This window comes from Tachyglossus aculeatus, chromosome 17 (genome assembly GCF_015852505.1).
Source record: "Tachyglossus aculeatus isolate mTacAcu1 chromosome 17, mTacAcu1.pri, whole genome shotgun sequence".
NCBI lineage: Eukaryota > Metazoa > Chordata > Mammalia > Monotremata > Tachyglossidae > Tachyglossus > Tachyglossus aculeatus.
The window spans coordinates 51,471,927-51,493,923 of NC_052082.1; the positions used below are offsets into that span (position 1 = coordinate 51,471,927).

At 45.8% G+C, this 21,997-nt stretch overlaps 1 protein-coding gene across 1 annotated transcript; it reads left to right on the plus strand.

The window, feature by feature from the left end:
* The first annotated feature begins 39 nt into the window (after nucleotides 1-39).
* TAX1BP3 (Tax1 binding protein 3) lies at nucleotides 40-21,309 on the plus strand. The gene is made up of 4 exons (XM_038759071.1): nucleotides 40-157; nucleotides 16,141-16,260; nucleotides 18,123-18,200; nucleotides 19,325-21,309. The coding sequence occupies exons 1-4, from the start codon at nucleotides 119-121 to the stop codon at nucleotides 19,460-19,462; spliced, it is 375 nt and encodes a 124-aa protein (XP_038614999.1). The 5' UTR covers nucleotides 40-118; the 3' UTR covers nucleotides 19,463-21,309.
* The last annotated feature ends 688 nt before the right edge of the window (nucleotides 21,310-21,997 follow it).

Below are 21,997 nucleotides of genomic sequence, written 5' to 3' on the forward strand. Positions count from 1 at the left end.
CGGTTGGCTGCGGGGGTCGTTAATTATTCATGAGGGGGGCGGGCGGGCCGGGCCCCCTTTGTTATGCGGCCGGGAGGGCGGGGCCTCCGCAGCCTTCGCCGAGGAGCCCCGCGTCGCGATGTCCTACGTCCCGGGCCAGCCGGTCACCGCTGTGGTGGTGAGTGAGTCCGCCGCGAGTCAGTCCGCCAGCCTCCGCGCGGGGCCTTTCTCAGGACCCGGTCCTCCTCCGCCTGCCGACTCGGCGTGTGGAGCGGAGCGCGAGCGCGAGCCGAAAGTAGATCCGGCTGAGGCGGCTGAGGAGGCTGCCACTCCCTCACCAAGAGAGTCCTCCTCCTCCAAGACGCCTTCCCAGCCTGAGCCCCCTCAGAGAATGATGATGATGGCGATGGCATTTGTTAAGCGCTTACTTAAGCTCCGCCACTTGTCAGCTGTGTGACTTTGGGCAAGTCACTTGACTTCTCTGGGCCTCAGTTCCCTCATCTGTAAAATGGGGATTAAGACTTTGAGCCCCCTTGGGACAACCTGATCACCCTGTCACCTCCCCAGCGCTTAGAACAGTGCTTTGCACATAGTAAGCGATTAATAAATGCCATTATTATTATTATTATTATTGTTATTATTATTATTACTATGTGCCACGCACTGTTCTAAGCGCCGGGGAGGATACAGTGCTTTGCACATAGTAAGTGCTTAATAAATGCCATTATTATTATTATTATTATTATTATTATTATTACTATGTGCCACGCACTGTTCTAAGCGCCGGGGAGGATATGACATGATCAGCTCACAGCTCACAGTCAATCCCCGTTTTCCAGATGAGGGAACTGAGGTTCAGAGAAGTGAAGTGACTCACCCAAGGTCACACAGCAGACGTGTGGCGGGGCTGGGATGCAGCGTGGCCCAGTGGAAAGAGCCCGGGCTTTGGAGGCGGAGGTCAGGGTTCAAATCCCGCCTCCGCCAATTGTCAGCTGGGTGACTTGGGGCAAGTCACTTCACTTCTCTGGGCCTCAGTTCCCTCATCTGTAAAAATGGGGATTCATTCAGTCGTATTTATTGAGCGCTTACTGTGTGCAGAGCACTGGACTAAGCGCTTGGGAAGTACAAGTTGGCACCATCTAGAGACGGTCCCTACCCAAGAGTGGGTTCACAGTCTAGAAGCAGTGTGGCTCAGTGGAAAGAGCCCGGGCTTTGGAGTCGGAGGTCAGGGGTTCAAATCCCGCCTCCGCCAATTGTCAGCTGGGTGACTTTGGGGCAAGTCACTTCACTTCTCTGGGCCTCAGTTCTCTCATCTGTAAAAATGGGGATTCATTCAGTCGTATTGATTGAGCGCTTACCGTGTGCAGAGCACTGTACTAAGCGCTTGGGAAGTACAAGTTGGCACCATCTAGAGACGGTCCCTACCCAACAGTGGGTTCACAGTCTAGAAGCAGCGTGGCTCAGTGGAAAGAGCCCGGGCTTTGGAGGCGGAGGTCAGGGGTTCAAATCCCGCCTCCGCCAATTGTCAGCTGGGTGACTTTGGGGCAAGTCACTTCACTTCTCTGGGCCTCAGTTCTCTCATCTGTAAAAATGGGGATTCATTCATTATCGTATTTATTGAGCACTTACTGTGTGCAGAGCACTGCACTAAGCGCTTGGGAAGTACAAGTTGGCACCATTTAGAGACGGTCCCTACCCAACAGTGGGCTCACAGTCTAGAAGCAGCGTGGCTCAGTGGAAAGGGCATGGGCTTTGGAGTCAGAGGTCATGGGTTCGAATCCCGGCTCCACCACATGTCTGCTGCGTGACCTAGGGCAAGTCACTTCACTTCTCTTGGCCTCATCTGTAAAATGGGGATGATAACTGTGAGCCCCACGCAGGACAACCTGATCACCTTGTAACCTCCTCAGCGCTTAGAACAGTGCTTGGCACATAGTAAGCACTTAATAAATGCCATCATTGTTATTATTATTCCTCTCCCCCTCCTCTCCATCCCCCCCGCCTTACCTCCTTCCCCACCCCACATCACCTGTATATACGTATATATGTTTGTACAGATTTATTGCTCTATTTTACTTGTACATATTTATTCTATTAATTTTATTTTGTTGATATGTTTTGTTGTCTGTCTCCCCCCTTCTAGACTGTGAGCCCGCTGTTGGGTAGGGACCGTCTCTACATGTTGCCAGCTTGTAATCAATCAATCAATCAATCGTATTTATTGAGCGCTTACTGTGTGCAGAGCACTGGACTAAGCGCTTGGGAAGTACAAGTTGGCAACATATAGAGACGGTCCCTACCCAACTGGGGGCTCACAGTCTAGAAGGGGGAGACAGACAACTAAACCAATCAATCAGTCAGTCAGTCGTATTTATTGAGTGCTTACTGTGTGCAGAGCACTGTACTAAGCGCTTGGGAAGTACAAGTTGGCAACATATAGAGACGGTCCCTACCCAACTGGGGGCTCACAGTCTAGAAGGGGGAGACAGACAACTAAACCAATCAATCAGTCAGTCAGTCGTATTTATTGAGTGCTTACTGTGTGCAGAGCACTGTACTAAGCGCTTGGGAAGTACAAGTTGGCAACATATAGAGACAGTCCCTACCCAACAGTGGGCTCACAGTCTAGGAGGGGGAGACAGAGAACAAAGCCAGTCAATCGTATTTATTGAGTGCTTACTGTGTGCAGAGCACTGTACTAAGCGCTTGGGAAGTACAAGTTGGCAACATATAGAGACGGTCCCTACCCAACAGTGGGCTCACAGTCTAGAAGGGGGAGACAGAGAACAAAACCAAACATATTAACAAAATAAAATAAACAGAATAGATATGTACAGGTAAAATAAATAAATAAATAGAGTAATAATAACTTCCCAAGCGCTTAGTACAGTGCTCTGCACACAGTAAGCGCTCAATAAATATGATTGAATGAATGAATCAGTCCTCGCGGGGCAGAGGGCCGGTAGTCTCTCCCCCGAGCTCCGGAGCCCTAATTAGTTGCCGCCCCCCAAGCCAGAGAGAGGGTGGAGGGCGTTTTCCTTAGGAGCAAGGGGCCAGAGGTTGCCTCTGGGTGAGCGGTGTAACCTCCCCCATCCTCTGCCCTTAATAATAATAATAATGGCATTTATTAAGTGCTTACTATGTGCAAAGCACTGTTCTAAGCGCTGGACTTCCTTTTGCCCCCCCCCCCCCCCCGCCTTGCTCTCTGCCCCCTCCCCAATTTGATTTCTGCCCCTCCAGTTGAGACTGTGAGCCCGTTGTTGGGTAGGGACTGTCTCTATATGTTGCCGACTTGTACTTCCCAAGCGCTTAGTACAGTGCTCTGTACACTGTAAGCGCTCAATAAATAGATTGAATGAATGAGTGACTCTCTGCCCCCCCCAGTTGATCTCTGCCCTTCCCACTTTTCATTCATTCATTCATTCAATCGTATTTATTGAGCACTTACTGTGTACAGAGCACTGTACTAAGCGCTTGGGAAGTACAAGTTGGCAACATAAAGAGGCGGTCCCTCCCCAACAGCGGGTTCACAGTCTAGAAGGGGGACTTGATCTATGCCCTCCCCCCACACTTGATCTAATAATAATAATAATAGTGATGTTGACATTTGTTAAGCGTTTATTACATGCCAAGCACTGTTCTAAGGGCTGGGGGAGATACAAGGTAATCAGGTTGTCCCACGTAGGGCTCACCGTCTTTGTCCCCATTTTAGAGATGAGGTAACTGAGGCCCAGAGAAGTTAAGTGACTTGCCCAAGGTCACACAGCTGACAAATGGGGGAGTCGGGATTAGAACCCATGACCTTTGACTCCCAAGCCCGTGCTCTTTCCACTAAGGCGTGCTGCTTCGATCTCTGCCCCCCCACCCCACTTGATCTCTGCCCCCATCACTTGGTCTCTGCCCCATTCATTCAGTCGTATACTGAGCGCTCAGTGTGTGCATGTATATATGTACATATGTTTGTACATATTTATTACTCTATTTTACGTGTAATATCTATTCTATTTATTTTATTTTGTTCGTATGTTTGGTTTTGTTCTCTGTCTCCCCTTTTAGACTGTGAGCCCACTGTTGGGTAGGGACTGTCTCTAGATGTTGCCAACTTGGACTTCCCAAGCGCTTAGTCCAGTGCTCTGCACACAGTAAGCGCTCAATAAATACGATTGATGATGATGTGCAGAGCACTGAACTAAGCACTTGGGAGGGTACAATATAACAATAAACGGACCCATTCTCTGCCCACACACAAGCTTACAGTCTAGAAGGGGTGTCCCCTCCAGCCCCCCAACTTGATCTGTGCTCCCCTGCCCCCTCGCCCTTCCCTGGATCCTGGATTATACCCCGGGGTCTCCCCTCTTTCCTCTCCAGCCCTGCCCTCCGTCCATGCTTCCTTCCTTGCCTGGAAGAGGGTTGGGCTGTAAATTGGTCGAGAGGTTGGTGAGTAAGGGCCGAGGATGAGCAGTGCAGTGCTCCCCTTTCTTTCTCCCCCACAAAGCATTTGTGAAGCCGGGTACAAATTCCGTTTTCATGAGAACACAAAACTAGAATAAGCTAAGGAACCCCCGTGAGGGACAGGAAGGTGTTTTTCCGTCCACATCTCAATACTGGATGCCTAAGAAGAGTGGGGAAAAATCAAACCTATTTCCCACCGTCCAGAGGAATTGCTGAAGTGGAAGATGCATAGACACCTTGGCGTACTATGGAACGTTTTTCAAAGTTGAAGGAAGAAACTATCATATTACAGGGGGGAGGAGATGATGTGATTCCCTCTTATCTGGCACTGTTCAGAACAAGGCAAACAATACTGTCACCAAGTTGCTATGTGATAGATACTGTCTCCTGTCTTAGTTGGATTGCCTCCGGCTGGCTGCTTCGATCCAGAATGGGAGGGATCCCGGGTTGGGAAGAGTTTTTCCGCTGTCTCTGATTTTTACACATTGGTTTTTTTGTGGAACCTTCAGAAGAGCCTTTTATCAGTTGGTTTGGAGGTGACCAGGTTAGACAAAGAAGAGGAGGTGAGAGAATGGGAGATAATATAGCAGAATCACCAACCCGGTGAAATGAAATAGGATGAGACTGAGCCCCTTCCTTCCTCTCCCCCTCGTCCCACTCTCCATCCCCCCCATCTTACCTCCTTCCCTTCCCCACAGCACCTGTATATATGTTTGTACGTATTTATTACTCTATATATTTATTTATTCTACTTATACATATCTATTCTATTTATTTTATTTTGTTAGTATGTTTGGTTTTGTTCTCTGTCTCCCCCTTTTAGACTGTGAGCCCACTGTTGGGTAGGGACTGTCTCTATATGTTGCCAATTTGTACTTCCCAAGCACTTAGTACAGTGCTTTGCACATAGTAAGCGCTCAATAAATACGATTGATGATGATGATGATGATGATGAGGGGCAGGGGTAGCAAAAACATTTTAAACCTAGTGAAGCCCACTGAAACAGGGTGAAACAGCAGCCCATTCCTGGAAGACTACAGCTGACGGACAAGCTGGGCCTTGGGGAAATCAGGAGAGGGTGTGCTTTCAACAAACATTTCAGAAAGAGCAATCAATCAATAAATGGTATTTATTGAGCGCTTGCTGCGTACAGAAGACTGTGCTAATTGGCACGGTACAAGAGACAGACATAAGAAATCAGCAACAGGCGCTCCAAGAGCCAGTTCCATCATAATAATCATTTTTTGAACACCCACTGCAGGCAGACACAGTACTAAGCTCTTGAGGAGTAAAAGACGTGATTTCTGGAGGAGTTTGCAATCTAATGTGGGGAGGCAAGTGGATACAGATCATTAAATATGAAAGATCATTAAATATGAGAGCATAGATACAAATGATAATAAACCTAGATAAGCAGTCAAATGATTAACAAGCAGCAAAGGACAAACTTGACATGTATTTTACGTTTGCAATCTTTATGTGTTATTGATTGACAGCACATAGCGTGTTGATTGCACAAAGGTCCTTTAAGACTGACCTACACTTATGGATAGAAATGTCATCAGAAGTAACATCTTCAAACGTGTGATACACCTCTACTGACCCAACTACAGTATATCATTCCAACAATGGTATTAATTGATCATTTACTGTGTATAGAGCACTGTATGAAGCACTTGGAAGAGTACAGTACAGCAGTTTCCTGCCTGCAGTGAGCGTAATGATTTATTTATTTATTTTCAGTCCACTAAGCTTCCTAAAAGGAAAGAAATCAGTAGAATGGGGAAAGCACAAAGAATTGATTGCACGTTTGCTGTATGTAGAGCACGGTACTAAGTACTTGGAAAAGTACAATACAGTAGATTTGGCATACATGATTCCTGTCCTGAATCAATCAATCAATCAGTCAATTGTATTTATTGGGCGCTTACTGTGTGCGGAGCACTGTACTAAGCGCTTGGGAAGTACAAGTTGGCAACATATAGAGACAGTCCCTACCCAACAGTGGGCTTACAGTCTAGAAGGGGGAGACAGAGAACAAAACCAAACATATTAACAAAATAAAGTAAATAGAATAGATATGTACAAGTAAGATAAATAAATAAAGGAGCTTAGAGTCTAGTGCAATGCTTATTTTTAACTTTGGAATTACACACAGATAGCATATTTTAAAAATTAGTGCAAAAGCAGATTGTAGTTGCTCATATTGGAGAACTTCAACTGTTTTGATTATATATGATAACTTACTATCTATCCTGTTCTTGGCTGTGCACCTTTTAAGCACTTTGATACTCACCCCAGCCCCACAGAACTTATGTACGTATCCTTATATTTGGCTATTTCCCTTATGTGCATTTTATTTTAATGCCTGTCTCCCGTGGTAGACTCTAAGCTCCTTGTAGGCAGAGATCTTGCCTACCAAATCTGTTGTTATTGTACATTCCCAAGTGCTTAGTACAGTGTTCTGCCTACAGTGAACACTCAATAAATACTATTGATTGATATATCCCGATCATTATCTTATTTCTAACTCAAGTGTTATGGGATGCAGACTGTGAAAGCCTTAGTACACATTCCATAGATAGATTTGTTTGAAGTAATCGGATACCCGCCCATATTGTTGGTTTTTATGAGCAACTTGTCTTATGCTGTCGAGTCGTCTCTGACCCACAGCGACATCTCTCCCCACTTCCATCTGTGATTGTTCTGGCAGTGTATTTGTAGGGTTTTCTTGGTTAAAATGCAGAAGTGGTTTACCATTACCTCCTTCTGTGCAGTCATCCTGAGTCTCCGCCCTTGACTTGTAGCAGATTGCCTTCCACTCACTAGCCCCTGGGCAAGCTAGGAATGGACTTGGTGTGTCTCTGCTTGACTTTCCCTCCCAGAGTGGAGACTGGCAGAGTACTGGAAACTGTCCAGGTGCGACCCTAACAGGGTGTGAGCAACTTGATTGATATCTGTGTTGTTCAATTTTTCCTCCCTCCTTGCCTGTAGTGAGCAAAGGCAGAAGAATTCCCCTGCCTAAATAGTTGCACGTGGTGGATTGAATTGGCAGCTTAGAGAAGGGCCTGTCATGTAAGAATGTCATAAAAACGTGTCTGATAAAAACACCATGTGAATGCCCATTGCTGGGTGGACACTTATCGACAGCATTCTTCCAGACCCTATCCATGTGAAAGAGGAAACAAACAAAGAAAAAAATCCAAGCTGCCGCCCTTCATTTGGAAACAAGCCCAGAGTCTGTTCCCTGACCCTCATCTTTCTCTGATTCTGGTGATCTGCATGAACATAATCAGTATTTCCGTGAGCTCATAAACCCCTTCTCTGTACGACTAGAATATAAAAGACAGTTTGTTTACCACCATCCCATTTTGCCTTACTGTTATGTGAACAGGCTGGACCCATGAAAACATTTTTAGGAACAAAAAAACTGAAAATTTGTTCCGAGAACTTTTATAGCTCTTCTCAAAGGGTGTTTTGTGAGGGTTTCTTTTGTTGCTGTTCACATTCTTTCCCTCTTTTTGTGCTTTGCTATCAGAAAGCAGCTGATTATCTAATTCACATTTGTGGCCCAGATACATCTCAAGAAATATGCTTTAGTTCATCACATAAGGCTCATCACATAAGGCAGCATTTACTCCAGGGCAATCCTTTTCCATCTGTCTTGACATGCAATTTTCATTCAGAATATGAAAATCTTAAAGGTAAAAGAGAAAAAAAATCACTTAAATTTTCTTTCAGTGCCTTCCCCTTCTCATCACTCAATCAGCCAGTAGTATTTATTGAGCGCCTGCTGCGTGTCTTGCACAGTACTAAGCATATAGGAGAAAACAGCAGAGACGAAGACATCATGCCTTCCATAAAGTTCTCCCCCTGTAGAGCCTAAGCTCTTTGTGAGCAGGAAATGGTGTCACTTTAATTTGAACTGCCCCGTTCACTGCACAGCACTAAGACAACACTCCAAAAATCCTTATAACTAACTCCAGGAGCTTACAATTCAATGGAGGTGATAAACACAAAATCACTTACAGAGTGGAGAAAAAGAAATGGAGAAGTAAATGTGTGGCTGAGGACTTAGTAGCTTACACAAGTTGATATAAACAACTTTTAGACTGTGAGCCCACTGTTGGGTAGGGACTGTCTCTATATGTTGCCAATTTGTACTTCCCAAGCGCTTAGTACAGTGCTCTGCACATACGATTGATGATGATGATAAAAGTTGTTGATGATGGTAATGATGATGGTAGTGTTTAAGTGCTTAATACTGGGATAGATCCAGAGTAATCAGGTTGTCCCATGTGGGGCTCACAGTTTTAACCCCCATTTTACAGATAAGGTAACTGAGGCACAGAGAAATTGTGTTAAGTGCCCAAGGTCACACAGGAGGCAAGTGGTAGAGAGAAGTTGTGACTGGGAGGGCAGAGCTGTCGCCCCGTGAGTGCTGAAGTAGTAGTAGTAAGGAGGGAGTGACCTGGGTGGAAGAAATTTAATTGGGGAAAGCTTCCTGGAGGAGATAAGCTTTCAAAAAATCTTTGAAGATGATGGGGAGAGCAGTGAGTAGGCAGATTGGAAGAGGAGAGGGGGCTCCAGGCAGGAGGAAGGGCCTGAGCAAGAGGTTGGGAGCGGAGGATTGGAAATGAGAATGAGGGACCGTGAACAGGTTGGCTTGAGGGGCACAAAGAGTGCGAGTTGGGGTGTAGTGGGAGAAGGGAGTGGATGAGTGAGAGGGACTGAGCCAGACTCGCCTGCTCTCTCCACCGTTGCTTCATTTCACCCTGTGCTCGGGCAAGTCGAAACATCCCTGTGATGGAGATCCGTCCTTGGGAGAGTCTGATGATTGAGCCAGTGATTTTGTTGCAGTGACCTCTCCTCCTCTCCGGGCCTGCTCTTAACGACCGTCTTTTGCTGGTTCAGCTCCTGGGTTGTATTCAGTGCTCTGCTGATCTTCCAGTCTTTCCCTCGTCCCCACTCTGCCTCTTCTAAACCTTGGGGCTACTGCAGTAACTCCAGCAGTGAAGCTGGGAAGTGGAGAACAGTAGGTAAGGCAGGTTTTGAACCCAAGTAATCAAGACTAATGTTTAAAATCAAGAAGTGCAGAGCATCCCTTCCGCTCAGTGCCGGGCAGAGAACGGTTTCCCAGCTAAGTCTTCCCAGGCCCACTGACCTCCAGCCTAAAGAAATAAGGTATAGGATCAGACATTCTTTAACATCACCCTCACCATTATCAATAAATGTTTATTGAACACGTAAAAGAAGCCATACCCATGCCCACATACGCACCCTTCCAGACTTAACCCCAGCTCTCCTGTTTCATTATCCAGCCTTTTCTTCATTGCCAGCTGTTATCCTTCCCTCCCAGCAGGAAAAGGAAGAAGGAAAGCAGTTTCAAGCCACTTCCTTCTATCAAAGGGGTTTTGTTTACCCCATTAATGTCTTCCACAAGAATCCCCTTACTTCTGAGAGTTAATCTTTAAGGGCTGTTGGTATCAAAACTGAAGAGTAGAGCAAGGGTGATAAACAAGAACTGTTGAAGAACCTAAATCCGAAGAGTTATGGTTGGTAAATGGTCACCCTGATCTTCTCGGGGGTGTGGTTCTTCTCAGATACTCACCCGGACATTTGCTTAGTGGGAGTTCTAGATAGCCTGCTCTTTTGGCTTGGAATTATTTTTTAGTTAGGGAATAACTGATTGGCAAAGAAAGCAGTCTTCAAGGCAGAACTTGAATTGCCCGGGGTTAGAAACGGGGGTGGAAAAAAAAAAGGTTTGCCACTACAGCTAAGATTTAGTCATCGTTTCCATTTTTATTTTCCTTCATTTTCAGTGGTTCATTATTAAGCCATTAAAAATTTGCTCCAGGCTGAAACTTGTTATACAGAGCCTTAGCCGAGGAACAAATATCTGGGAGAGACAGGCTCGTTTACTGCGTGTTTTTTTTCTCTTCAATTTTCCTCTTCTTTTCAAACTTTAAGGACAGAATTGGGGGAAAGGCAAATGGCTTAGGGAAAAATCCCGGAGCATTGAATTCCCTGTAGATACCTTATCAATTTGTTCCAAGATTTTATGTCGATCATAACTTGTCAGTTCCATATAAGTTGAAGACCTTGAACACAGGCCAAGGTTTTTAATGATAGCAGCTTGTAGCATTCAGCGAGGGAAAAGGAGGACAGAACGTTAACAACTGTTCTTTTGCCTTTCCAAATCTATTTGTTTCCAGTAAATACTCCTGCTTTTAGGAAAAGCAATTTCAACACACACAATCCCACGTGGAGCACAATACTAGCTGGTGCCTAGGAGAAGTCCATCTCTTTAACCCCTATTTTTATTATTTTCAATGCTGTTCTTCTACTTGCACTAGTGCTGCCTTTCTTTTTTTTTTCTTTTTTTTTTTTGGAGGAAGGGGGTGATTGGGATGGCCAATTCCAGGCCCTGACTTGGGAGACGGACACTGTGCGTTCTGCTGGGCGTACAAAGCAGTGGGTCATTCCCAGTAATTGTTCCTGTCCGGTGTTTGTTCAGCTGATGTGTTCTGCTCTGGCTTTATTCCTATTTTTCTGACATAGGAGCTAGGACGCAAAGGGAGCAGGAAGAGGCTCGGGCGTGGCGGACAAGTTTCCGAGAGCCAGCGGGTTAGACAGGCCCCTATTTTGAGGTCTTTTCGGCCCTGCTTGGAAGCTCTCAGGCCTTGTCGGGGGGCTGGGGTAAACCAGGAAGTCCAGGACAAAACAGCGGAGGAGGTGAAAATAAGGAGGCCATCCTCACAGCGGGGAACCTGACCTTAGGCTCCCAGTCTTCATCCCCATTTTGCAGATGAGGCAACTGAGGCACAGAGAATAATAGTAATGGTGATGATGGCATTTATTAAGCACTGACTATGTGCCGAGCACTGTTCTAAGCGCTGGGGAGGATGCAAGGCGATCAGGCTGTCCCACGGGGGGCTCCCAGTCTTCATCCCCATTTTACAGATGAGGCAACTGAGGCACAGAGAAGAAGAAGAAGAATGATGGCGCCTGGGCTTCTAGATTAGAGCAAGAACCTTTAACCAAGTTTCTGCATCTTTAGGTTTGGGGCCAAGGGGCCGGCTCTCCCTGTGAATGTATTTCCTCCAGCAGGTCTTTGGTGCATTCCTGATTCCATCACATCCTTGACTGGCCTAGCTTTCACCAGATCATCATCATCAGTTGTATTTATTGAGCGCTTACTATGTGCAGAGCACTGTACTAAGCACTTGGGAAGTACAAATTGGCAACATATAGAGACAGTCCCTACCCAACAGTGGGCTCACAGTCTAAAAGGGGGAGACTGAGAACAAAACCAAACATACTAACAAAATAAAATAAATATCAATCAATCAATCAATCGTATTTATTGAGCGCTTACTATGTGCAAAGCACTGTACTAAGCGCTTGGGAAGTACAAATTGGCAACACATAGAGGCAGTCCCTACCCAACAGTGGGCTCACAGTCTAAAAGGGGAGACAGAGAACAAAACCAAACATACCAACAAAATAAAATAAATTGGATAGAGATGTACAAGTAAAATAAATAAATAGAGTAATAAATATGTAATAAATAATAAAGTAATAAATAGAATAGATATGTACAAGTAAAATAAATAGAGTAATAAATATGTACAAACATATATACAGGTGCTGTGGGGAGGGGAAGGAGGTAAGATGGGGGGGATGGAGAGGGGGGCGAGGGGGAGAGGAAGGAAGGGGCTCAGTCTGGGAAGGCCTCCTGGAGGAGGTGAGCTCTCAGTAGGGCCTTGAAGGGAGGAAGAGAGCTAGCTTGGCGGATGGGCAGAGGGAGGGCATTCCAGGCCCGGGGGAGGACATGGGCTGGGGGTCGATGGCGGGACAGGCGAGAACGAGGTACGGTGAGGAGATTGGCAGCGGAGGGTGCGGGCTGGGCACAGATCCACACCTGCTCTTTCTGGGCAGTGTTTTCCTAATCACTTGGACAGAAAAGCCCAAGATGTCAGCAACCCTTGGTGTCCTGGCCTGTTTTGAGGGAATGTGACCGCGTGGGTCCCCCGCCCCCCCTTTCTCGGGAGGAAAGGTGACCCCACTTTGAGCCGGAGGAAATGACCACCAAAGAGCTTGACTGGGAGGCAGGCCCCGAGGGCGGTCGAGGCAGATAGAAAAGGTCAGAACCGGCCTCGCTCCCAGGGCTGACAAGCCAGCGGCTGCCACGTGGGAGGTGACAGGGCCGGCGGGGAGAGGAATCCTTTCAAATCCACCAGCAAATTACCAGAGTCACAGCCGAAGAGCTGCTCAACTGGTACTTCCCAAGCGCTTAGTACAGTGCTCTGCACAGAGTAAGTGCTCAGTAAATACGATTGAACGAATGAATGAATGCTTTGGTTTGCAAGATAAATCTCAAGGAGCTGCTTGGGCCAGTGGGGTGCCAAGGGAACTGAAGAATTTCCAGGCAGAAAATGTCAAATGCTGCACCACCAAAGCCCACCTGAAAGATAAACAGAGACAGCTGTTTGACAGCATCCTCTGGGTTTTACTCCTAACCGTTCCCATATTTATTTTCAGCTAAAATCGAATGGGAAACAGACGTTAGCTGTAAATTGACTCCGAGGATAGAAATAATGGTCTGAAAAAGAATGCACTCGGTCATAGGCACCGTCTGTGTTACTGGTCCGAGTCCTCAGGGCCACGCTAGCCCAAGCACAGCTGTATTTGAGTGGAAGAACATTTGACTCTCAGGAGTCTGAGCAGCTCCCCTGCTCGTCCTTGGACGTGGACTTTTCAGTTGGCAAGTGGAGCAGCAGTTTGGCTTCTCTTCTTCTGTCATCACTAACTTGCCAACAGGTATTTCCTGCAAGAAGGCATATGATGTGCAGAGCCCTGGCCTGGATGCGTTTGGCGGGTGGGAGGGAAGATCCCAGGGGAGGGATTTCTGGGGGGAGTTATAATTTACACGGCCGATCCACGCTGGGATGTGAGACGTGCATGTTTCAGAAGGTGAATCTCAGATTTAAGAACAGCAGCTCTCCCCTGTGTTTTCATTTAGAAGCAGCTTACCCTAGTGGAAACAGCACAGGCCTGAGAGTCCGAGGACTTGGGTTCTAATTCCGTCTCTGCCGCTTATCTGCTCTGTGATCTGGGGCAAGTCAATAACTTCTCTGTGCCTCAGTCTCCTAATCTGTAAAATGGGGATCCAGTCAACACCTGTCCTCCCTCTTAACTGTGGATCAGGGACAACATCTGCCCTGATTAGCTTGTACTTGCCCGGTAGCTTAGAACAGTGCTTGACATGTAGTAAGTACTCAACAAATACAGTGATTATTATTATTGTCACAAAGCCCTTTCCCTGGGCAGGAAGCAGGTTGACTGGACTGTTCCTTTGACATGAGGAGGGGACTGTCATCTGTAGACTCTAAGCTCATTGTGGACAGGGAATGTGTCAACTAGCTCTGTTATATACTACTCTCCGAAGCACTTAGTACAGTGCTCTGCACACAGTAAGCTCCGAATACATATGACTGATTGTAAGAGACGCTCTGGTCTTTGACATCTCAAATCATGTTCCATCTCTCGGTTACTTTTGGGAAAATGAAGGAGCTCATTGCCTTACTTCCCTGCTCCATTCCCATCCAGTCAAAGCCAAGGTTGCTCTTATCCAGCTGCAGGAAACTATATTTTCCTTTCCATCCAAAAAGCCATCACACTGACCCAGGAGTTTGTCATATCCCGGCTTGACTGCCATATCAACCTCAATCAATCAATCAGTCAATCGTATTTATTGAGCGCTTACTGTGTGCAGAGCACTGTACTAAGCGCTTGGGAAGTACAAATCGGCAACACATAGAGACACCTCCTTACTGGTCTTCTGTCTCTTCCTGCCTCCTGTCCGTACTTCATTCTGCAGCCTGGATCACTTTTCAGAACATCTTTCTGCACACATCTCACTCCTTAAAAACCTCCAATGGTTGCTTGTATATATATATACACAACTATATATATACACAACTATATATATATATATATATATATATATACACACAACTATATATATATATATATATATACACACACACAACTATATATGTGTGTGTGTGTGTGTATGTATATATATATAACTTCTCTGGGCCTCAGTTCCCTCCAATGGTTGCTTGTTCCTCACCACCTAATGTAAAAATTCCTGACCATTGCTTTAAAGCACTAAAAAAAAATCTCTCCCTTCGTGGCCTTTCTGAAATCCCACCTCCTTGAGGAGGCTTTCCATGATTCTTTTTTCTTCTGTCCAGGTCTTAATCCTCCCAACTCTCACTTCAGCACTTGTGCATTGACAATCACCTGTAGCACTGTTGTATATATTGATTTACATCAACTGGCTTTCGGATCAAAGAGATGCAGTGGATATTGCATACTTGTCTACTCCTCTTTTTAAGCACTTACCTATGTATGGACTGTAAGATAAGATCCTTAAGGGCAGGGATCTTGTCTACCAACTCTATTGTATTGTACTCTCTCAAGCGCTTAGTACAGTGCTCGGCACAAAGTAATTGACCACAGTTAAGTTCATAACCTTCCCTTTGCTTTGCTTATGCACTTGGATCTGTACTTCTTAAGCACTTGATGTTCACCCCACCCGCAGCTCCACGGCACTTATGTACCATGTCCTTATGGGCCGCCATTTCCTCAATCTGTAATTTATTTTAATGTCTGTTTCCCCCTCTAGACTGTGAGCTCCTTGAGGATAGGGACAGTGCTTAGTACAGTGCGCTGCACATACTAAGTGCTCAATACCGCAGATGGATTTGATTGATCAGTAGCCTGTTATGAGGAGCAGCGTGGCTCAGTGGAAAGAGCCCGGGCTTTGGAGTCAGAGGTCGTGGGTTCAAATGCCCGCTCCGCCACTTGTCAGCTGTGTGACTTTGGGCAAGTCACTTCACTTCTGTGGGCCTCAGTTCCCTCATCTGGAAAATGGGGATGAGGACTGTGAGCCCCACGTGGGACAACCTGATTACCTTGTATCTACCCCAGCGCTTAGAACAGGGCTTTGCACATAGTAGGTGCTTAACAAATACCAACATTATTATTATTATTATTATTATTATTATTATTATTATTATTATTATTATTATTATTATTATTATTATCATAGTGCTTTTACCACCAGAGGGCAGGGGAGAACTACTTGCAAGGCAAAGCTTTAGCCTCGGAAAATTCTCCGGACTAAACGAGTCAGGAGTTGCGCTGTACATGAAACCGATTCATCTGAACGAAAACTCCCACTTCCTACCCCCCCCCCCCCCCCCAATATAGTAAGTAAAAAGCCTGAAAAAGAAAGTAAAATTCCTCCTCTTCACTCCTTTTTCGGAGTGAAAACTCCTTTTTCCCCTTTTGGACTGTGAGCCCACTGTTGGGTAGGGACTGTCTCTATATGTTGCCAATTTGTACTTCCCAAGCGCTTAGTACAGTGCTCTGCACATAGGAAGCGCTCAATAAATACGATTGATGATGATGATGAGATGCTTTTGTCATTGACAGGGAGCCAGTCTTTGATCAAAGTAAATCTGCCCTCATGCTACTTGTGTGTGGTTTAAAGGCCCCATGAAAACCGATGGAAAACTTTATTACTGTGGACTCGGTTGTCTTCCAGGCTGGGCTGTGCCACTCTTAACAATCTGATCAAGTCAGCTGGCTCTTCAAGTGCCTTTCTCTCTCTCTCTCTCTCTCTGCTTTCCTCAGCAACGAGTGGAAATTCATAAATTGCGCCAGGGTGAAAACCTGATTCTTGGATTCAGCATTGGAGGGGGAATTGACCAGGATCCAGCTCAGAATCCCTTCTCCGAGGATAAGACTGACAAGGTGAGATGGGGGTTAAAATCAGCCAAGTTGCCAATTTGGCTACCAATTCTGTTATATTGTACAGTGCTCTGTACACATTAAGTGCTCAACAAGTACAACTGATTGACTGATTTAAGTTGTCCCAGAAGGAAACAAAGCATTTCTTGAACCCACCTGCAAAGCTGCAGTTGGCTTTTTGTGATTGGCTTTTAACCCTACTCAGTTTCATCTCAGTCCCCATTAACGCGTGGCTCAGTGGAAAGAGCACGGGCTTTGGAGTGAGAGGTCATCGGTTCAAATCCCGGCTCCGCCACTTGGCAGCTGTGTGACTTTGGACAAGTCACTTAACTTCTCTGTTCCTCAGTTCCCTCATCTGGAAAATGGGGATTAAGACTGTGAGCCCCACGTGGGACAACCTGATCACCTTGTAAACTCCCCAGCGCTTAGAACAGGGCTTTGCACATAGTAAGCGCTTAATAAAATGCCATTATTATTATTATTTGTTAAACACTTACTATGTGCCAAGTACTCTTTGAAGCACTGGGGTAGACACAAGATAATCAGGTTGTACACATTCCCTATTACACATTGGACTCACCGTCTAAGAACTGAGGCACAGAGGAGTGAAGTGACTTGCTCAAGGTCACACAGCAGACTGGTGGTGGAGCCGGCATTAGAATCTAGATCCTTTTGACTCCACTAGGCCATGCTTCTTCTCTAGTTTGGGGCCCTGAGCACTTTTGGCCGGACAGTAGAACTGTGTCCCAGGAAGTCATCATCATTATCATCATCAATCGTATTTATTGAGCGCTTACTATGTGCAGAGCACTGTACTAAGCGCTTGGGAAGTACAAATTGGCAACATATAGAGACAGTCCCTACCCAACAGTGGGCTCACAGTCTAAAAGGGGGAGAAGTCCCAGACCTGTATGAGCCAGGGTGGAGACATAAGCTAGTCTGAGAAGGAACCGTGAACCTTTTACCTCTTGAGAACTCAGGCAGTGTTATAGGATATGAGACATTCTGAACCAGAGATAGTTTGGAGGGACAAAACATTTTCTGAAAGGTCTTAACTGAAGACATACCTGGCTTTTGCACTCAAAGCTTAGGTGCTAGGATCGTGCCTACCAACTCTTTTATATTGTATGTTCCCAAAAATTTAGTACGGTGCTCAGCAAGTACCATTAATTGACTGATGTTCAGTAGCCCCATGCTTAATCGGTGTTCTCCTTGTTTCCGTACTATTTACCCCAGACTTCTAAGCATGATGAACAGTATCTGCCTCGGTGGAAAGAGCCCGGGCTTTGGAGTCAGAGGTCATGGGTTCAAACCCCGGCTCTGCCAATTGTCAGCTGTGTGACTTTGGGCAAGTCACTTAACTTCTCTGTGCCTCAGTTACCCTATCTGTAAAATGGGGATTAAGACTGTGAGCCTCATGTGGGACAACCTGATCAACTTGTATCTACCCCAGCGCTTAGAACAGTGCTTTGCACATAGTAAGCGCTTAACAAATACCAACATTATTATTATTATTATTATTATTTTGCGAGGTGTCCTCAGTTCATTTGCAAATAGAGTTTCCCTGGAAAGCCTAATCTTGAAGAATGAGAAAGGCATGGGACAGTTTAATGAAACCCACCATCTGAATTCACAAACCCAGGGCGTGTACTGGTTTACTTGCTCCGTGAGTAATGGTTGGGATTTTCTCTGGTTGCTGCAAAAAGCATCTGAAGCTCCAGAAGATCAAATGCACCTCGTCTGGCTGGTCCATTCTTGGTCCCGCAAGTAAGGACCACCTAGGAAACAATTAGGTTCAGGAACTCGCCGATCGGTTCTCGGAAGGAGAATCCTCACTGCCGGAATAAAGCCGTTGTCTTTTACAGGGCATTTATGTAACCAGAGTGTCGGAAGGAGGACCAGCCGAGGTTGCGGGGCTTCAGATCGGAGACAAGATAATGCAGGTAAACTGATGCAAAAACCCCCATCCTGAAAGAGGCAAAAGGGGAATCAGCCTATGCAGGGCCTGTGAGAAGCCCCGGCAGGCATCTCATCACACTGGCTGGTGAAAGTGGATGTTAGTCAGGGACTCTGCCTTCAAGCTATATTTGGGGTTGACTAATGCCCACTTGAGGCTCGAGTCCTGTCGGCAGGGTGCATTTAATGGCTCTGAGCCATTTCTCCTTGATGTCAGAAAACAGCAGACTGAGAATGTTTCATGTGGTAATAGCAATTGAATCGTTTTGGGCCCCGATCATTCTAATCTGATAACCAAGAACGAGTTTTTGACTTTGGTCTCAGGCCCCAAAATGCCTTGGGTGTCCTGCCACATCCAGCACTTTCTTTTCTGGACTGTCCTCTGCTGGGTTGGGGTGAGCCTTGGAGAATCAGTGGTTGCAGTGGAGATTCCCCAAGGGGCTCTTCACTTAATCAGTCGTATTTATTGAGCGCTTACTGTGTGCAGAGCACTGTACTAAGCGCTTGGGAAGTACAAGTTGGCAACATATAGAGACAGTCCCTACCTAACAGTGGGCTCACAGTCTGTTTCCCTACGTTTCCACATGTGGCTGCAGTGACGAAGCAGGGAGAAATCTTATGGTCTCAAGCCACTGGGGCTTTAAACAATCATCTAGTGAGCACCCACTGGATGCAGAGCCCTGAACTAAACAGTTAGGGAAAATACGACTGAGGTAAAAGTTTCTGTTCTCAAGGAACACATGAGCTAATAGGGGAGACAGGCAGCCGTAATTAATTTACGATTAGTAGGAACAGGAGGAAAAACCAAACAAAACTGAGCAAGAGTAAGGAATGATGGATAGACAGAGTGCAGAGATTGACCTATATAAGAGTGCTAAGGCAGTGCCTAGAAATGACACAACCTAAGAGGATCGCATCTAATCTGGGAATGCTTCCAGGAGGCGGTGGGATTTCTCGCAAGCTTTGAAGACAGGTAGAGTGGTGTTTTGAATGGCTGGGGCATTGGGGTTTTCTGGGCCCCCCAGGGAAGTTGCCAGTGACTTGAGCAGTGAAGCTGGGAATGAGATTTCACCGAATGGGGCGGTGGCGGGGGGGACACTTGTCTTCATAGGTGAACGGCTGGGATATGACTATGGTGACGCACGACCAAGCGAGGAAAAGACTCACAAAGCGGAATGAGGAAGTGGTCCGGCTCCTGGTGACCCGGCAGGCCCTGCAGAAGGCCGTGCAACAGTCGATGCTGTCATAGTGCTGCCCGCCGGGAGACACTTCTTAACCAAATGAGGTCACCCTGGGGCCACCTTCTCTGCAGACACCGTTGTAAATGTATTAGACCAGGAATGCTTGATTTTAAAAAACAAAAAGTTTGGGCAATGCAGACTTTCTCCCCTCTCTCTCCCTCTCTGTGTCTCCCTTCCTTGGCCCAATTGGAAAATGATATTCCCACCCAGTTGACATGATCTGAAAAGTGTTATTCTGGTGTTTCATCAGGTTCTATATGAAGTTGATTCCCAGGAAATCAAAGAACAAGGGGTAAAGGAATATAGTCTGAGAGCCAGACCAAAAGCCTACACTTCAGCACTAGGGGACAAGAGTCTTTTTTTTAAACAGTAGGTAAGAATGAGGTAGAAATATTTTTCCCCTTTTTTCTTTAAGCAAAGGGTCTGAGAAGACCTGAGTGTCATGTAGTTTACTGAGGCTAGGTGATTTTCTTGTTGAGAGCTTCCTGCAACATGACGGTGTTGGAAAAGAGCTCTTGTGCCCTCAGGATGCCTTTGGCTTACACATGAAGGCATTTGTAAAATGAAAGCCCTGAAACCGGTAAGTCAAATTCTATTTTCCCAGTGCCTACAAGGTCAGAGTTAAACAGATAATCGTTCCTGTCCTTAAGTTGCAGGCTCCTCATGGACCAGCCTGCATTTCAGAAACTGTGATCAGGCCCCTTCCTCCTTAACCAAAAATGGGAAGTGCATTCTGAGTCACAGCAAGTTGAAATTCCCCGCAAGAAGAGGGGATTGTCCTTTCTAGATAGTTCAGAGTATCTCCTCTGTAGAGGGGCTGAAATGTTAACAGAAACTCCCTCCCATGATCTTCAGCAGTTTTTTTTTTTAGTTCACTGTTTAGCTGAGGAACAAGGAATGAGTCAAGACCACATAAAACTAGGTTACAGCTGAGCTACCATCTGTCCTCCAGGTGTGGGAAGCTGAAGCCTTTCCTCTTTCATTCTTGCCCTAAATACATCCAGGACAGCTTTAAGCAGAAATGGGCAGCAGACATTTTGCTAGCAGTCTTTGCTTCCTCTGAATGCAGGAGACTTTCATGTTTGTTAAAAAAAAAAAAAATTCTTCCTGCATTTTGCTTAGCAAAAGCACTCTTCAGGCCAAGGACTCCCTTTCTCTCCTATTGCTCCTTCTGTCTGTTGGGATCAGGCTTGTTAAACACTAGTGAATCCTGGATTGGAACTGCCTGCATGTATGCAATACAAGTTTTTTTGTGCAGGCACTGCACAGATGGCTGTTTAGAAATAGTTTCCTAACACTTTTGGAGGATTGGTGCTGAGATGCATAACAAAGTTTTACACTACAGTAGGCTGCTCCCCCGCTGACACTGCTGCTTTTCCTACCCAACGCCGAGAGCCAGACTCTCTCCTCTGTTGTCTTTCCCAGCGATTGTTTTAAATTGGAATATTACCCGCCTCCGGTTTCATTACTGAATCGTTTCAGCTTCCCCTGCTATCTCCCCCAACAGTTGTCATTGCTCTCACCCTCTTTGTAAATAGGAAAACACTGAAGCAGTTATAGGGTAACTTATTTCAGGATGGTGCAATTAGTCTGGTTCTGATGCCACATTGCTCTTAATCTTGATGGACAAGCTGTTCTTTTCTCTTGTATTTTTCCTATCAGCATTTTATATGCCTTACATTTTATACCCGACAGTACCGACGGCGAGTGCTGATGTTTTTGGAGTTGTCGTTAATACAAATCACGTGGTAACAATTTTACACCTAGGCCTTATTTTTGTTACTTTAGAATGTGGGGAGAAGTGCACAGTCTAATATTTTCTCAATTTCTTAATAATAAATGAAGCTGGATTTCACATGGTCTTTTCTCTTTCATAGATGTTAAATAGGGACTCAGGGGAAATGTACTGCCTAGAAGCATCCACAATAGTAATGTTTTGAACTAGGGTTAAGAGGCTATTTAAACTTGATGACTGTTCCATTACTGTTTCTGCTAATTTTATTAATATATTTGGCTTACTCACATTCTTGTTACCCTGAAGAGCATTGACATGTGGAATGCCCACCGCTACTTGAAAGCTATGACTCTGGCCTGCTGGTTCTAGGAAAGGGAAAGGGTTAAATTTGTTCTCTGCCCATTTGTAAGTGCACAAGACAGATGGGGCACGATGCTAGGTACTTGGATTATAGCCAGGAGTGGAAGAAGGTACAGTCTCTGCCCTAGGGGAGCTTATTGTTTCTATTCTTCTTCATGCAGTCTCACCCCAACAAGCAGCCTTTAAGAGGCTGAAACCTCCAAGGCGCTGAAAAGGACCTGGAAGTGTCTAAGTAGGATTTGGCTACAATCCTACCACTGTCTGCTGACCACGGTTCACCTTGATGCTAGAGGGCAGTGAGGATAGCACAAGGGAGAGAGGATGAGGGACTAAAAACATTTCTCTTTGAGTTGGTGTTTCTCCAGCCCAGTCTTCTCCCTAGCCTCACCTGTGTGCCTTCATGCTTAAAATGCAGAGTTGGCTCCCAAGGTAAGGATGGAATATCATA